The sequence below is a fragment of the Mycena indigotica genome, assembly GCF_014461135.1.
Source record: "Mycena indigotica strain 171206Taipei chromosome Unknown Mind.scaff0017, whole genome shotgun sequence".
In the NCBI taxonomy this organism is placed as follows: Eukaryota; Fungi; Basidiomycota; class Agaricomycetes; order Agaricales; family Mycenaceae; genus Mycena; species Mycena indigotica.
In genome coordinates this window covers 547,645-564,573 of record NW_023503016.1, presented here as the reverse complement: position 1 = coordinate 564,573, position 16,929 = coordinate 547,645, and the positions used below count along the sequence as shown (strand labels likewise).

The following is a 16,929-nucleotide window of genomic DNA, read 5'->3' as shown; positions in this document are numbered from 1 at the left end:
ACCCCGACCATCGTCCCACGGCCTCCTTCGCCCGCACAATCACCGATCCGTCAAGACCCTCCCAACGATCACCTTGGGACAGAGCCTGCGACGCCGCTCAGGCCTTCTGCGCTCTACGTCGGCAGTTACGGACGACCAGTATATAGTTGGCGCCCTAGCAGGCGGACCCTTAGAGTTTCTTCTCTTTGGATCCTCCCCTGCTAGGTCGGTCCCTCCGTGTATTTCCCGTAGCTTTTATTCACGCTTTGGATCCTCCCCTGCTAGGCTTTCGTCGGAGTCTCCAGGGTTGCCCTTACAATGAGCCAGTCCTGTACTGCAGGCTTTGACTGCTCTAAATTCTTGACCCTAGCAATATCGAGATAGCCTGCTTGGATTGTGGCTGCATCACTTGCATCAATCTTGAACTGGTCTGCAAATCTTTTCTAGAGTGAATATAACATTTTTATTTTTTTTATGAAAGCATACCTATCTCCAGAACCACTAATGAATTTGAGAGCTATTTCTGTCTTGCCAGTTCCTCCAAGACCATGGAGCAGAACAACATGACACCCTTCTTTGCTGTTGCTCCCAAAGCAAGCTTGAAGCTGGGCCAAAATATCTTCACGACCTGTAAAGAATTTACTAGGAGGAGGGCATCCCTGATAGGGCAAGATATCTATGTCTGCCAACATGGTCAGTTTGGAAAGATTAACATAGTTGGTGAGAATAACCATATTGTGCTTGCACACTTGAGCTTGAGAAATGTAAACAATTGTTTTACATGGTGGACATGGACATACCTCTGAATTGTCAGAGAATGTGTGGTTATTGGGACCATTGGACCTTGTCCAACACCACCAGTACCTCCTGTGCCATTTGCACGACCACCACTGCCACCTCTGCCACCTGAAAATAATAAGGGTTTACAGGCCAATCATACTCTCATAGTACCCACCATACAGGGTCAAATTCATCACGCTGGCCGTTAGACTTTCAAACTCTGTGTTCATCGCAAGTGGTTTCGCTGCAGCGCAGATGGGGGAGGGAAGGAAGAGACAACCGCGTGGTGTCCACATGTGCAAGGTGCGGCAGTATGCACGGCCCGGTGCCGCCCCGCGTGGCCGCGTGTGAATCCATCATGTGACTGGCGCTTTCGCGCTTGCACCCTTACCATCACAGGCGGCGGGATGCATATGGGCGGACTCGAGCTCTTCAGGCGCACGCGCGGCGCGTGTGTCGCCGTGTCCTCGCTCCCAACAGCTAGCGTATTGGGTATGATGTACGATAAGCTGGCCATGGGCAAACGAGGGAGGCTGGCTAAATGCCTGTCGTTTCTGGCTGGAAGATGGCGGATACGCCTTTGTGGTGCGTGGCTTTCAGATTGTTTGCGACGCTGGTTGAATCTAACACGAGATAGCTACTGTACCTTTTCCCGAACTTCGAAGTGTCGTTCTACGCGGCCCACAATGTATGTAAGATGAACCCATTGTCGTTTCAACCCAAACATTAAAACCCCAGACGACTAGCCGGGATATACATTCCACCCAAGGCACCCCGCCATCAGCGTTCCGGGCTGCACCGCTCGCTGTAGACGAGGGGAATGACTACTTCGCTTCCTCCTGCGCATAATTGACACTCACCGGATGGTCTGGGACGCCGCATTTACGAGGAGCTGCGGGCCGCTCCCTTCTTGTCCAGCTGGGATCGAGGCCAGGGGCATTACTCGGTGCCGGCTCTTTGGTGTTGGGAAATGCGGCGTATGTCCTCATAAGCACCTCTCTTCGTTCTTCCAAGCATTCCTACCAAATTCCCACTCGCAGTCTTTCGTCTCGTCTCGTCTTCGTTTCTTGTAAAAGCTTCTGTTCTCGTGCGTGGTTGTTCCGACACGTCCATGACTGTTGAAGACCGTCTCCAGGAAAAAAGTCCCTCATGCTTGACACGAGCCCGCGTGCACCGAGTTCATACGCTTCCGACCTGGCTTCCGCGGCTGCAACTACGGCTGCTTTCCCATAGAGTGCATTGACAGTACTTTGTCAACTCTCGGCAGGTCCTGCGCGCGGCCGTTCAGGTGAAGCCGATTAGCCAGCACATAATTATATTGCTTACTTTGTTTTTAGAACGACGGCAGAAAACGTGCCAGGAGCCTCTGAGTGAGGATATTCTCACGAGTGTATGTGGCTGACAACCAAACGGAACCGAATCTCACCTCCCAGGAACTCGACACATGAAAAGAGCTATATCTAATCGAGGCCGCCATCGTTCGGAAAGTACCAACGGTGCGTGTTTCTTCTCCCCTGGATACAATGCCTGATAAATGCCGTGCCTACAATAATAAGTCGTTTGGTCCAAGCAGCTGGCCTGTGCAATGTGCACCGTGGCACCTCCTTGACAAGTCCGTGTCCAACGCTTCGAAAGCTACCTTTTACCTGACATAGCCTGAGTACGATTCGAAGACCGGCCGAAGACCGCAGCAAGGCACATTGTCCCCCTTCAAACCGATGGAGGACGTACGACAAAGACGCGTTAGTGTACCACACACGCGCTGCGGCCAAGTGCGTGGATTGACTTTCTGGTGTCCCTCATGACTCACCTCAGTTCCATTTCTTCACAATACAATGTACCAAAACTCGACTCGGATTTGTAACAAGAGCCATTTCGTTCTGTTGAGACGTTGATATTCGCCCTCGGAATAATAATAATAATAATAATAATCAGCCCAAATCAAGCGCAAGGACATGTAAGTACACAGTAGTCAGCTCAGAAAATATATGCACTGGCACAAACCGAGAGGGTAACAACAACGTTTCTTGTACTGGGAGTCCCACGCGTGGCAGCGTGAGTTATTGACGCCAACTTGAATCTCTACCACCAATTGCAAGTTGTCTACCACGCCGGGTTTAGTCACCGCCAGCGCGTTCCAAAACGTATTGAGCTATATGCATCGTCAAGATTGTAAAGTACCGTTCTGGGACGCACTGGTAGCACATATGCCCTTTCCAGGTCCAACCACGTCCAACCCGAACCAGCCGCCGTGACAGTACCACTGGCAGTCACGCAAGCAAACTCTCTTTCTTTCATTCCTTCGCCATCCCTCAACCTTCCTTCTCAAAGCGAAACCCTCGACAACTCCCTGCTCGCTAGCTAGCTGAAGCCCTCTCTCGCTTTTCCGTTACTAGCTTCAACCCCGTCAACGCGATCCCTCCGACCCCAACTTGAAGCTCAATCAAATGTCCAGCATCGACGCTGCTGCTCGCGCAATCGTCTCGCCTAGTGTTGTTCCACAGAACCCACCGAGTGGCCCGGAGCGGACGCGCAAGGCGGGCTGTACGTTGGACTCCTTCTGCGGACGGGCTGTCTCGCTCACCGCTCCCTAGGCCAGTCTCGCGACCACGGTCCATGGCACTCCAAGCGCTTCCAAAGACTCACTTCGTCTGTCTCTATCCCCGCTCAGGCACGTCTGTCCTTTCCCCCACCCACCCTCGCTAACGTGTCGACAACTTTCTCAGTACCCTGTGGACGATGCACACAGCAGACGACTCAAGATCCTACAGCGCGTTTTCAAGCTACCCGAAGTACCACTTGTTCTGGCTCGGCCCAACCTTGATCTCTCGGCCTTGCGTGTTCGTTTCAATACGCCTCAGCCAGAATCTCCACCGTCAGACGACACCAGCGCTGGCAACAAATCAGACTTTGGCGAGGACAGCGATTCTACCAGTAGTTCAGACGAGTCGACTATAAACGACGCCGACGACGCCGACGACGGTTTCCATCCCCTTACTACCATTAGCTTCAACCACTCTTCCGTCCCTCAACCCGTGATCGCAACCAGTGGCTTCTTTCAGGTCAACACCTACCCGACTTCTAAACCGACGATTCAAGAAGTTAGTCCCCGCAAGACTAGCATCCGCGGCAAGGTACGAATTCCATGGCTTATTTCGGCTCCTTCTGTTGACACGCGGTTCATAGGAAAACGACCTTACAATACCCAAGCCAATGCCCCACTTTGTGCGAGCATCTGCCCAGCATATTTGAGATCACTGCCTCCAAACCGATCTGCTCCTCAACCTATTCCGATACGGCGCAAACCAGCTTCCAAACTAGGTATGAGCTCAGTTCCAAGTATTTCGGTTCCCATGACGAGCTACCGCAGACTCTTACTGTACATTAGATGGTCGACTCAGCTAGCAAGTATTGTACCACTGTAAACAGAACTACCAAAGTCAGAATTGTTTTTACTACTTGGAGGATAAGTCAGTTTTTGAGGACTCGGTCCGTCGGAACGGACATAAACCTCTAGGGCGTTTCAGAAATGTTTCCAACTTGATTTTTACATCCACAGTTGACTGGACCACTAAATCGTGTATTGTAGGGATAAAGATAGGTATTGAGTACTGAAATAGTAGTCGTCGCACTCTTAGTTGGCATTCGCCGTAAGCCTGAGCGCCACGACAAGGCGGTGCGACATCGCCCAGGGCTCTCCACGACATGATTCACGGTCAACAAAAACAACCCTCGACAAAAACGATCACTCCCCAAACACCTCTACTCCGCCCCGACGAAATGCGACGAATTGGCGAAAGCTCGGATACGATGCGCTGCCCGACCGACTGCGGTTCCCCGACCATGGTCTATTTTCTTTCTGATCGTTGCCGTCCAAAAGGGAGCGGAAAACGTGTGGCCACGGTGACAAGATCTCCGAGTGGCAAAACCAGTTCGAGCCTGGAAATTTGCCTTCGCCGTAGTACGCGTCTCCGTTGGTCGCCAAGACCGTCCCTTTCTTCTTGCAACGAACCGCGATGCTCGGGACTCCAGTCGGGCAGCTCGTTCGTCGCTACTTGGAGAGGAGGTGTTGTATACCGTGACGATAACAGCCAGGTGGATTAATCTGCCTTGTGTGCGAAAGTGTCAGGCTTGCCTCACAACAAATAACGAGAGGAAACGCACATCGCCGATTCACGAGTCGGAGCAATAAACTAGAACCATCCACGAAATAAACCCAATCCAAATTCATCGTAGGCGAAAGAGTTTGGTGAAGGCTCGGATACGATGCGTTGCCCGACCGACTGCGGTTCCCCGACCATGGTCTATTTTCTTTCTGATCGTTGCCGTCCAAAAGGGAGCGGAAAACGTGTGGCCACGGTGACAAGATCTCCGAGTGGCAAAACCAGTTCGAGCCTGGAAATTTGCCTTCGCCGTAGTACGCGTCTCCGTTGGTCGCCAGGACCGTCCCTTTCTTCTTGCAACGAACCGCGATGCTCGGTACTCCAGTCGGGCAGCTCGTTCGTTGCCGCTTGAGGTCGAATGGCCAAGACGAGATGTTGCGGGACATATATGCCCTTGATTTGCGAAAGCGTCAAATAGTGACCAAGGACGAAGGAAAAAAAACTCACGTGGCTTACATCCACGAACGCAGCTCTAATCCACCATGTCGAAGATTACACCAAGCATGTTGGCGAAGGCAAAGATATGAAGCGCACCCAACCCGTAGTTGCCCGAGCATCGTCTATTTGTTTTCTGATCGTTGCCGGCCAAAAGGGGGCGGAAAATGTGTGGTTACGGCGACAAGATCTCCTGCAAGTAAAACGGGTTCACGAAAGCTGGAAAGTTGCATTCCCGTAGCACGCATCTCCGTCGTCGAAGCGACAGTCCCAGTTTTCTTGCAAACGAACCGTGATGCACGGGACTTCCGGTTGGGCAGCCCATTCGTTGCCGCTTGATGTATGGCCATCTGTCGAGTGGCGAAGAGGAAATATAGCAAGTTGCAGCTAGGTAAATGCATTAGTTTGAAATGAACAACGATGAGAGTAAACGCAAACTCACATCGTTAACCCAGGATAGTGGAAGTCAAGAGGAAAGAGTGCAATATGTGACGAGCATGGTCACATTCGCTTTTATTTCTCAAAATATGAGACCGCCGCTTCATGATCAAACGTACGTGAAACCGCCGTTTCCAGAATACTAAACTTCACCGGTTTATCTTGGTAATCGGCGCAGAGATGTCGAGGAGTGAACTAAGAAGTATCTCCTCAAATAACGCAACAAATGGACCGCAGACGCCAACCGTGGTCCGTGTGCCAGTGGGCCTGGACGAGTTTGATCTTGCAGCAGTCCGGTGCAACTCGAAGACAAGCGCCAATGTCGTGCCAATAACTTGAGGAATTAATCATGATTACTAGGCCGATGAACTGTACTGTGGCAATTAAAGCGCACGGAAACACACGAGCGGGGAATTTGCGCGATCATGTTCAGCGCTAGCTACTTACCAGCGTCACCAAGTTCCAACGCGGCCATGCTGGCAACCCACTTGGGTAACGCCCAGTGAGTGCTTACGAGGGCGACTCATTTTCGCCAACACTCACCAAACTGTCACCTGCTTGTCAAATTTCCTCCCACTTCCTCTTATGACTGTGATACCTGTGCCTGGTGTGTTGAATCAAGCTCTCCAACTGCCTGATCACTCAATACCTTGTCCTCGTAGGTTACGAGTACTTTTCCACTCTAGAGTATGCATCTCATTACCCGTCAATCATAGTCGCAAGCCAGACCCGGAGGAAAACGGGGAGCCTGAACGCGGACGCTTGCTGTCATGTTCTCATCGTGGCTCAAGCTCTGGTATTCTTCCCTGGTGGTAAGCTCGAAGTTTGAAACCGCACTGGCAATACTTGAAATCACAACAACCGCCAGGTGGATGACACCGAATACAAACTACACCGATATCTATTCAAGGACTTTGACCTGGCATTTTACCAGCGCCAGAGGAAGGAATCGCTCGACCGGTTCCTTTCGATGCTTTACTCCTCCGAATCGTATGTAGACCAAGTTTCCTCAATCTTGATAACCCTCTTGTAGTGATTACGTCGAGCATGAATGCCCAACTGCCACGGACTGGATCTCCGTACTCGAAGTTGCCTACCCGCGACATCCCAAGATTGTACGGCTCGCCATTCATCAGCTGTCGTCTCCTGCCATATGTATTTGGCGCGCTTTCTGTTGTTGAGACGCTGCATCTCAGCCAGACGTACAACATTAAGGACTGGTTCGGACCCGCAGTTCGACGGCTGGCACTCCGTGCAGAGCCGCTGACGGTGGACGAGGGCAAGCGGCTGTGGGTCGAGACGTCGATGAACATCGGCATTATCCGACATAAAGTGTGCGGAGAAGATGGGGAAGTTGATCGAAAAACAAATATGGCCGAGAAACAAATGCTAGTCGAGTGGAAGAAACGAAGACGGTAGTTTCATATATTTTAGAAAGCGAGTTCCAAAATAGGCAAGCGACCTTCCTAAATAGGAACTCATTGAGCTAGTAATACAACAAACAGTAAGAGAATGTATGCGCATGTATGTCATGACTACAGAACTAATGTAACTCCTCCGTTGGACGTCTTAAGGCTGACATCGCCCCTTTGTGCATTCTTCGCGTCCCAATGGACCACCCCCGCCGCTGAAGTCTTCCTCACCATCCGCGTGCTCACAGTACGACTGCGCTGCCCTTCGCATTCACCCGAGTCCGGGCACTTCGGGTCGCGCTCGCTCGAGCCTCTCCGCTGGACAAGTGTCGCGGCGTTGGAGGTGGCGAGCGAGAAGCCGCCCTCGTAGGTCAGCGGAAGTGCTACCTGAGCAAGCGAATTGGATGTGCGTGCCTCCAGCTTGAGCTTCCCGTCAATGGGAAGCGATTTGATCGTCGTCGTAAGCCGGCCGTTGGAAGTTTTAGGTTGGACGAGGAAAGAGCCGCCACTATTGGAGGTGGAGATGAGGTCAACAACGGCGTTGATCTGGCTGCGTAGAGAGCTGTAACCTTCGGATTTGTATGAGAGGAATAACATACGCATTGGAAGTGGTCATGAGAACAGGAACTTGGCGGTCTGTGTCGGAGGTGACGGAGATGGAGACATCAATGGCGCCGTTGCTGGTGATGAGGTTGAGTGGTCCCTTGGTCACGTATGTGCCCGTAATTCCTCCACCCGAAGAGCGGACTGAAGCGGTTGACGACATCAAATGCTATCGCATAAATAAATAAGACTGCGATTAGGTGAGAGTGATCTCACCCCGATGGCCACTCGCGCATTGGAAGTCTTTATTATGGTGTTCGTTGCGACGAGACTGGGAGATCGAATGCCGCCGTTCGAGCCCTGCAGTGTCAACGTATCAAAAACGACGACATCTTGAAGGGAGTCTATCTCTTGCGAGAAGTTGTTCACGTCCGTTAGAAGGGCATTGATGAATTGTGGATTGTTGGATTGGGAGCGCGGAATGGAAAGCTCGACATCAAATGAGACACTATAGGGGCGCCCTCGCCATTCTGTTGGAGTCTAAACCTTATTAGCATTGCATAAACTGACCGAAGACCACGCACAAAGAGACCGACACCCTGCTCTCCCTCATCACGGTTAATCAGACATACTTTCGCAAGCTCGCGAGCAAGTGTGTCAGCATAATGGATGGCCACAGTGATTTTGACATCATCTGACGCCGAGGTGACGACTTTGAGACGGCCACCGGAGAGGCTGCCTTTAGACAGCAGAAGCAAAGTCTTGGAAGGGATGGGGAACGAGAAAGATGCCAGAGATGTGTAAGGGGTAGATGAAGTGGGGTTTGTGGGCCCAGTAGTCCATTCAGTGACGCATTCGTCGAGTTCCACGTTGTCTGGGACAGGGTATGTAGCCTGGAGGTCGACCATCTGGTAGTGGCGATATCGCTGTCAATTAGAAAGAGGATTGTGGGGCAGCTGATTCGACTCACCCTGCTACTAAATATGCTTCCTAGTAAGGCTGATGCTAAAACCCAAATTCCAACAGCAACCAAGAACGCCTTCAAGAAACGTTTACCAGCCGACTGGGGAGGTCGCTGAGGATACAGAGGCTGTTGTTGGTATACGATATAAGGTCCTGACGGACCGGCGCTTGGGCCTCGAGGTGCGTAAGCAGGAGGGGCACTGCTTTCTCCCAACAATGGAGTGTTCGATTTTGGTGGAGTTTTCGGTGTGCTCTCGGTCACGATCATGGAGGGAGGGAAAGAGAAGACCTAGTTCCTGGAGCGAGCTGGTTTCTTTTTATTCACGTCGGTGGTGACAGTGATTTGAGCACATGCCCCACGCTGCGGTCAACTGCGCCAAAACTGGCGCCGGCCGAAATTGAGTCCATTAGCGCCAGACTGAGGGCTTTTTGTTGTCACTCACTGCACACCATACAGTGTCGTTTTGTATTCGAAGGCCCAGAGGCGACTGCGAGCGATAACCTGTCGCAAGTAATCAGCGCCTGCATAGTGGCTTTGGTGTAACAGTACAATTGAGGATCATTGCTTATCGCGAAAACTGCGGTCGCAGTATTCAGTAATCGATCAAACAGATTCGCGCACTGCGGCGTCTTGAGAGACAACGGGTTTCGTTAAGATAAGTAGGTAGTGGAAGGGAGAGAAAAGGATAGCCGCGGCCAAGTGATTCTTCAAGTTGCCAAGCTTGTAGACATTACCACTCGTAGTAGTAGTAGTAGTGTAAACTCTCAATCTTCAAACGCTGTCCCATCCATCCTGACACCCATACTTTGAGAGACTTCCATGCCCAATTGCCTCATCTTCCCAGCCTGCATACTGTCAGCATTTTCCTTGCGATATCGTGATAATCCTACCTGAACGCGCTCATTCTGCACTTTTCGCAGCTCCATCAACTTTTCTCTGTTCAGAAGACTATCCTCCTCTGCAAATTTGCGCCTCTTGTGTGCTGAGCTGATTGCCTTCATGTCGGCCTGTGGGTCATAGGAATCTTCTGCCGGCGGCGCCAACTCCCCTCCACGAAGCGCAGTCATACGACGATTGTACGACTCCATGTTGTAGTATTTCTCGTCGGGGAGAGTAGCTGCAAGCAAAATTTCAGGGAGGTGAACAAGATAAACGTCGTAGGGCGTACCAGTGTTATAGTCCTCCATAAACCGCGCAAACTCTTTCCTATTCTGATCCTTAGAAATGGTCTCCGGATTGATTTTCCGTTCTTCGACCAGCCAGGTATGGAATTCCTGGGATTTGGTGAAAATACTGGATAGAGTAAGCTTGGAAAGTGCAGAGTAAAGATACACACTCTGCCTCTGATATTACCCCGTACTTTCCCCACTGTGAATTGCCCTTTAGTCTCTTCTACAAGTCTTCAGTCATCGTGAACTGCAAGGGTTGTGAGCTACATACCTTTTCCCTCTTGGCCCTCTTTCGCTCCTTCTTTTCTCGTCGCTCTCTCTCTTCACTAGCACTACGCTTTTTGCTCTTGTGTTTCCGCCGTTTCCGGTCGTCTGATGAAGAACTGCTGACAGAACGCGACCTGTGTCGTCTATCCCTGTTCCATTCCCTTGACCTTGACCGAGAACGCGAAACTGAGCGATGTGGAGAGCGACTTCTGTGAGGGTGTCTTCGTTCAGGAGATGTCGATAGTTTTCGTCGTTTCTGAGCGGGACTGCAGCTTCTTCGCTGTCGGTCATGGCGCTCCTGAGGCCTTTCGCCACCTTCTCGAGACTGAGAGCGTGAGCGGTCTCGTGGCATGTCGTAGTCTATGAACAAGCCCAGATTTGCTCGGCTGCAATTGCCACGGCAATCAACTCTATCTTTACCTCCATGTCTCTGACTCTGTAAACTCTGTAAACTACACCATGATACCTCGATACAGCAACAAGCTCGTTGAAGAATGCTGTTCCCCCTCCGTATGCAGCTTTCCGTCTTCCTTTTCTGATTCGATCCACCTTTACAGTGTAACAAGACGTGTGTGTCGGTGCTGAAGCTTTTCTTCGCTCATATTGCTTGCAGAAAGACTGAATACGGCGGTAAATTGAGGGCGTGTGCCGCTTGCGCTGTGGGAGGTAAAGGCATGACAGTTTATTGTAGGTTCGTGGTTATCTTCTCGCGAATCTGTCTCGACCTCATGCTGCCTACAGCACCCAGTGCCAAAAATCGGATGTACCTATTTTCCATTCCTTCCAATGAACCCCCGAGCTCATGACGCTTAGTGGCCGCGACATAAACCGGAATGGTGTGGTTCATCCTTTTATCGCAAATTCCCTTACCGACTTCGACAGCAAACAACGGCGCGAGGAGAAGTCTGCTCTGCCACCAGATGCCAGCAAGGCAATTGAAGATATAGTTATTTGGGACAGAAGACATCGCAAGAAGCTTATTGCCGCTGCCATCTCTGCGCTGGACTTGTGCCACTATCCTGAGAACGCGGATGACTATGGTAGGGCTTCGTGGACTTCATTCCAGACCGTTAAAGATGCCCCAGTATTTATTGTCCTCCTTTTTGAGACGCCTGGAGCGAAACGTCGGTTTACGATCCACGCTGCAGCGCCACTTTCTTTTGAACAGTATGAAGAAATACTGAGGGACACCAAGACCGAAGGCAATCCACGCGAGTATCAAAGAATCGGCCAGGAGCGAGCCAAAGAAGTGGGTGGGCCTGCTGCATTCTCGTTCCAGATCGTCGAATTTGCGCCCCACGCGAACTGTGTGTCTCCAATATTCCAAACTTGTAGATGTCTCAATCATTCTAGCCTGGAATACTTTCCAAACGCCAATGTGGCCAAAGGAGCTCCATGGGTACCGAGCTGCGGGTTTCCTTACGACAAATTGGCATGAAGTGCTGCTGGCAAGCTGTGCATTTCCGCCAGTACCGATCCCGGAAAACGAGAGTGAGTTACATTTACTATTTCCCTCACTTTATTGATCCCCATGAAGGCCTATACCGCCGATGGCATGTCAACTTGAAAGCTCTGAAGGGCTGGCGCGACCTGCACATGGAAGAGATTCAGTCGGCAGGCAAGTCTCGTAACTTGTTGGTTTCAAATTCTCATTATCTGTCTTAGCCATTGACGCACTTTCGCTTGCTGAAAACCCATTAGGTGGACGCCAACAAATTTTGTTATTGTATCTCCGTAGTACCGGTATATCGCATGTCTCTCAGCTCGTCCACGTTGTCGATGCTTTCGTATACGATTTGGAAGTGGTCGATGTAATGGTGAGTCGTGTACCAGCTCTCCTCCCCCCCACCCTGAACGATCCAAAGTTTCGTGGTTTAGATATGCTGCAAGCGATCAAGTCTGTCGTCAACGGTCGACCCGACACTGACGTCCGTGGAGCAGCGGACCCCGCGCCGTAAGAATCCATTGCCCGCGCCCAACTCGTGTTACAACCTGAATTTTCAGCTGCGTTGTCTGCCAATTGATTGACCCAGTTGACAGTATCGCCAAGGCCCCGGCGTTCACAGTACGTGTCGAACTGACAGAAGAACGACTCAGTCGGTCAAGAGCGTACGGATGGAAGGAGCGACTGATTGAGGGTCTTGGCGCAGGGGATGTGAGGCCAAACTTGATTGGTATGGACCCCGCTATGAACGCCATATTCATGTGTTGAATCAATCTTGCGCGTTTCTTGGACCAAAGTCAGCGTGCCTTGAGGATACCGTGTCTTTTCGACCAGACTTCAGCAAGTCTCCACAACAACTTGATCGGTCTTTCGCCTTCTCCTGTGAACTATTACTCAACAGGTCGTCGCGTGGTCAAGTTTCTCCTGACAGACCCACATTCGCGTGAGTGCGACTGTCGAATGGGATGGAGACAAAGGGCTGCATGCCCTGACGTACGCCCTCTACGTCTTTATCGCCCACATCCGGCTGGTCTGTCTGTTCATATTGAGTGCGAGCGTTACTTTGGCAGAATCAGACATCTATCGCAAATGCCGAATGAGTTACCTTGTTCAATGTCGTGCTTTCCCACATGGCCATGCACTCTCTCTACTTATCGGCGGAACTTGACAATGCCGCAATCGAGATGAGTCGGCAGTCCGTACAGTCGTTAAGGTACCTCAGTGAAGCGAGTCTTGAGGGACGAGCTTAAGCTTTTCATAGACGGAGAACAAGCCTATCGGGCTCGAACCAGCTGAATATCTGGGGGCATAGCAGCTAAGACGAAACTTGGCACTCTTCCGAGGTTGGGTCGGGCCGCTCCCCGTTTTTTGTTGGAGAGTAAGTATATCATTGAATAAGCACGCAGACATTGATCATGACGTTGGGACTCGTGTCTTCGCGAAGCTGACAGCCACTTTCAGAATTTTGTTTAAAAGTGGCCCCTGCAAGCTGGGTGCCTGCCGTTAAGACGGACAGTTTCCTTCCCAGCAACCACCACCACCCCAATCGATGCCTGAAGCCGTCGCCAGTCAAATCCTCTCAGAGAGTCTTTATGAGGAACTCGGTGCGTCGATTCGCGGGCCTATTCATGTCCGGGACGAAGCAGAGTAAGTGTCGCGAAAATTTTAAAGTGCCCCTGGATTGACAATTTTGTGATGACAGGTTCGTTGAATACTCGAGCATCTTCAACGGAAACGTCGTCTGTGTCGCCAAAGCGATTGTATGTCCGCTCGACGCAGAGGATGTGAGCAAGTAGGTGGTTGTGGTCGAAAACGCGGGTCCAATCCTGTGACTGATTTTTGTTTCTGTTTCATAGGATCCTTGTGTTCTGCACGAAGCACTCGCTCTCCCCCAGGCGAGTACTGCTCAAAGTTCCTTTCCGGTAGTTCTAATGCTCTCGTCAGCGTCAAAGCCGGCGGTTATGGAACCGGAGGCTGGGCTATTGGAGGTTGGGCATCTAATTACCAGTTATTCTCGGATGTTGAGTGGAATTTGTGCCAGGCGACATCATAATCGACCTATCCAAGCTCACTGACCTTCATATTGAGGTTTTGAAGCGTATTTTCAGCCTGGTCGTTGATGCTAACGTTGCTCCAGGCCCCACTTCCCAATGGGAGGGGCTACACGCCTTTGACTGATCAGGATGCCGCAAACAAACAACGGGATAACGGTCCATCTGGAAAACGGCGTCGTGAAGAGGACTCTGCTCTTCGTTTCTACGATGCCGCCTCCCAAAGTGTTGCTGATTTCCTGCGCGGCCCATATCAACCAGGGTGGGATTTGCCCCAGCCAGTTCGTCGCCGGTTAGACGAGCCTATCCGTGATAGCCCACGCTCCCGCCATATCTCATCGAGCTCCGGCGAATCAAGCTCTAACTCTGACGAATCACGCAGTGCGAGGACTCAAATTTCCACCACTGTCACCTCTCCTTCTCGGTCTCCCCCTCCATCAGCGTCATCCAACCCAGCACAACGCCCTACTGCTACCTCAGGTGGTGACCCTTTCGGCTATCTCGATGATACAAAAGAGACAGAATCAGCTGCACCGCCCACCCTCCGCCAAAACGCAAACCCACCCCGCCATCCAGACCCATGGGCCCAGCAACGCTCCGGTGCCGGCAATCGAGTTATCACCAACTCGAATCTCCCTCCCATACCGCTCAATCTGGCTGCGCAGGCCCAGCCTATTTACCCCCATGCTTTCGTCACTTTTGGCGCCGGCAAGCGACAAAAAGAGGTCGATGTTTTTACAGCCGAGAACCAGTTACCAGCGGAGTCGCTTTCGGGTACAAACCTCACGGTTCCCTATCATATACCCTTTTCTGCTCATCCGGTGGGCTCCGGAGTCATGCTTTTGGGCGGTTTCGGCTTCCTCAGTCGGCTCCACAGTCTGAGCATAGACAGTTTGGTTGAAGTGAAGGAACATATCATGTTTCAAATGCGATGCTCATTATCAAGTAGATGGAGATGATTCTCGCGGACGGGCGCATCGTCATTGTCAATAAGGACAGTCACCCAGGTATGTGTCTGCTCATCGTCCCCTAGTTCTGGTTGCCAATCTATCGCTTCAAGATCTCTGGTGGGCTGCTCGCGGTGCTGGGCCCGCTCTGGGTGTCGTGACCCGATACAAAGCCAAAGCTTACCCGGTACCTGTCGTTTTTGCTGGAAATTTGCTTTAGTAAGGACTCTTTCCTTCTCCACTTTGAGGTATCAGTCTCAAAGTTATATCCAGTCGATTCCACAGCGCAACTGCACCCTCGCTCATCAAGCATTTCCGCGACTGTGTGAAAGGGGCTCCGCGAGAGCTCTATGCGAACGTACTTCTCACTGCTGGTCCGGAAGGAAAAGACTCGCTGATTGTCGTTCAAATGTGCTACATCGGACCCAAGGGTAAGACCTTTCAGTTGCATGGAGGAAGTCCGGCTAACAAAATCGGATAGACAAGGGCCAAGAATACCTCCAAGCCCTGTCTTCTTGGGACGGAGAGCGCTGTCTCCTAAACGAAGTACACGAGAAAAGCTTCCTGCATCAGCAGGACAGTGTCGCCCAGGTACTGCGCGGAAAACGTGCGTTTAATCACTGATCTGTTTGTGTCATATTCAGCTCTATTGTTAGCTGGAAGGCAATGGTTTATTAGGTCTGCTTTAATATCGTCTCTTCCCGACGAAATCATCAACGAGACGGTCTTGAAATTCGCGGGCACGCCCGTTGGATGCAGTCGGTTTTTTATACTTCCCACTCAAGCAACTTTTTCATGATGATTCTCAGCATGGCTATTCGAACCTGGCTGGCGGCGCCATATTAGATCATGAGGACAACTGCGTGCCCAAATCGCAACGCGAAGCGGCCTTTACGATTGCCGCGTTACACCAGTGGGAAATGACCGTTGACGATGATAGGTGCATCGACTCCGCTGAAGAGGTACGTGAGAGGTAATGCAAGACAAGTCTGACATTTTCTTAGTGGATACGCGACTCGTTGAAACCGGTTGAATGCGGTGGACCATTCCCTAGTGTACCTCCTCTCCATTCATCGTCTTCGTCCACTCAACCCGCTTTACAGTTCCTTGGGCGCCACGAGCCCGCCTCGCGCGTTATCTCCTCCTACGGGGACAACTGGCCACGCCTGGTGGAAATCAAGAAGAAGTACGACCCCAACAATCTCTTCCGCAACAATATCTGGCCGCTGAATGCCGATTTGGAGCTTGTGGACCCAAGGACACATGAGCCTCCTACGCCACCACATCTTAGATTCGGACATTGACAGAGGCTTCTGGAGAATTTAAATTGCACATTCTCAAAAAGCCTGTGTCAAAATGGTATTGCTGACGACGGCCCAAACTCGAACCCAAAGTCACGGTCAGTTGGAAAAAATACTGAAATACCATCCTTCCGAAAAGCTCCTGTTGTCGTACTTACTTCAAGTCAAACTAGAATGAGAATAAATGAATGAGAATATGTTGTCTGTTCAGCGTAAGCTTGTCAAGACTTCCGCTGAAGTGGCACCAAAAAATGTAAAGCGGCGCGAAACCAGAACGTGAGGAGCATTGATAATCTTGAATACTACCCACACAAGTACATAGTCGCACTCTTGGTTAGCTTTCGCTTCAAGCCCGAGCGCCACGACAAGGCGGTGCGACATCGCCCAGGGCTCTCCACGACATGATTCACGAACAACAAAACAACCCTCCACAGTGACAAATACGGCCGCTCCCCAAACACCTCTGCTCCACCCCGACGAAATTCGAAGATTTTGGTGAAGGCTTGGATACGATGCGCGCCCGACCGACTGCGGTTCCCCGAACATGGTCTATTATTTCTGACCGTTGCAGCGGGCCGACAAACTCTACCCGTAGGGAACGGAAGCGAACGTGTGTTTACGGTGACATGATCTCCGAGTGGCAAAACCTTTTCGAGCCTGAAGATTTGTCTTCGCCGTAGCACGCGTGTTCCTTAGTCGCCTGGACTGTCCCATATTTGCTGCAACGGACCGCCATGGTCGGTGCTCCGGTAAGGCAGCTCGTTCGTCGCCGTTTGATGTCGAGAAGTGAAGAGGTTGCGATAATCTGATTCACATACGAAAACGTGAGGTTCTGCCAGCACTAGGAAGACGGAAACTCACATCATTGATTCACAAATGCAACTCATCCCTGACTGCAACTCCGTCGAAAGCGAAAAGGTTGGCGAAGGCGCAGATACGATGTTATAGCCCGACCGACCGCGGGTCCCCATGTGTGGTCTATTGCTTTCTGATCGTCGCAGCCAGCCGAAAGCTCGGCCAAAGGGAGCGGAAAACG

The 16,929-nt window shown here is 51.3% G+C and overlaps 6 protein-coding genes across 6 annotated transcripts; 3 read left to right on the top strand and 3 right to left on the bottom strand.

Moving 5' to 3' along the window:
- Positions 1-260: 260 nt before the first annotated feature.
- MIND_01386500 (uncharacterized protein) lies at positions 261-1,055 on the bottom strand (the record flags this gene model as incomplete). The annotated part of the gene is made up of 5 exons (XM_037370280.1): positions 261-417; positions 466-661; positions 711-733; positions 780-885; positions 935-1,055. 5 exons carry the CDS (start codon positions 1,053-1,055, stop codon positions 261-263), a joined length of 603 nt encoding a protein of 200 aa, XP_037213281.1.
- Positions 1,056-6,667: 5,612 nt separating this feature from the next.
- Positions 6,668-7,214, top strand: MIND_01386400 (uncharacterized protein; the record flags this gene model as incomplete). The annotated part of the gene is made up of 2 exons (XM_037370279.1): positions 6,668-6,785; positions 6,829-7,214. 2 exons carry the CDS (start codon positions 6,668-6,670, stop codon positions 7,212-7,214), a joined length of 504 nt encoding a protein of 167 aa, XP_037213280.1.
- Positions 7,215-7,330: 116 nt separating this feature from the next.
- MIND_01386300 (uncharacterized protein) lies at positions 7,331-8,981 on the bottom strand (the record flags this gene model as incomplete). Its single annotated transcript, XM_037370278.1, has 5 exons — positions 7,331-7,757; positions 7,807-7,979; positions 8,027-8,290; positions 8,335-8,676; positions 8,721-8,981. 5 exons carry the CDS (start codon positions 8,979-8,981, stop codon positions 7,331-7,333), a joined length of 1,467 nt encoding a protein of 488 aa, XP_037213279.1.
- A 497-nt stretch (positions 8,982-9,478) lies between these two features.
- MIND_01386200 (uncharacterized protein) lies at positions 9,479-10,441 on the bottom strand (the record flags this gene model as incomplete). The annotated part of the gene is made up of 6 exons (XM_037370277.1): positions 9,479-9,559; positions 9,605-9,831; positions 9,883-10,007; positions 10,051-10,106; positions 10,155-10,255; positions 10,318-10,441. The coding sequence occupies 6 exons, from the start codon at positions 10,439-10,441 to the stop codon at positions 9,479-9,481; spliced, it is 714 nt and encodes a 237-aa protein (XP_037213278.1).
- Positions 10,442-10,609: 168 nt separating this feature from the next.
- Positions 10,610-12,362, top strand: MIND_01386100 (FAD-binding PCMH-type domain-containing protein; the record flags this gene model as incomplete). The annotated part of the gene is made up of 13 exons (XM_037370276.1): positions 10,610-10,660; positions 10,708-10,718; positions 10,764-10,841; positions 10,892-10,913; positions 10,964-10,986; positions 11,033-11,190; positions 11,236-11,274; positions 11,326-11,457; positions 11,504-11,641; positions 11,688-11,768; positions 11,816-11,967; positions 12,016-12,104; positions 12,155-12,362. The coding sequence occupies 13 exons, from the start codon at positions 10,610-10,612 to the stop codon at positions 12,360-12,362; spliced, it is 1,182 nt and encodes a 393-aa protein (XP_037213277.1).
- Positions 12,363-13,125: 763 nt separating this feature from the next.
- MIND_01386000 (FAD-binding PCMH-type domain-containing protein) lies at positions 13,126-15,896 on the top strand (the record flags this gene model as incomplete). Its single annotated transcript, XM_037370275.1, has 12 exons — positions 13,126-13,241; positions 13,297-13,386; positions 13,539-13,582; positions 13,636-13,682; positions 13,732-14,547; positions 14,595-14,652; positions 14,706-14,811; positions 14,866-15,023; positions 15,074-15,199; positions 15,249-15,340; positions 15,402-15,554; positions 15,597-15,896. Exons 1-12 carry the CDS (start codon positions 13,144-13,146, stop codon positions 15,894-15,896), a joined length of 2,088 nt encoding a protein of 695 aa, XP_037213276.1. The 5' UTR covers positions 13,126-13,143.
- Between the last annotated feature and the right edge of the window lie 1,033 nt (positions 15,897-16,929).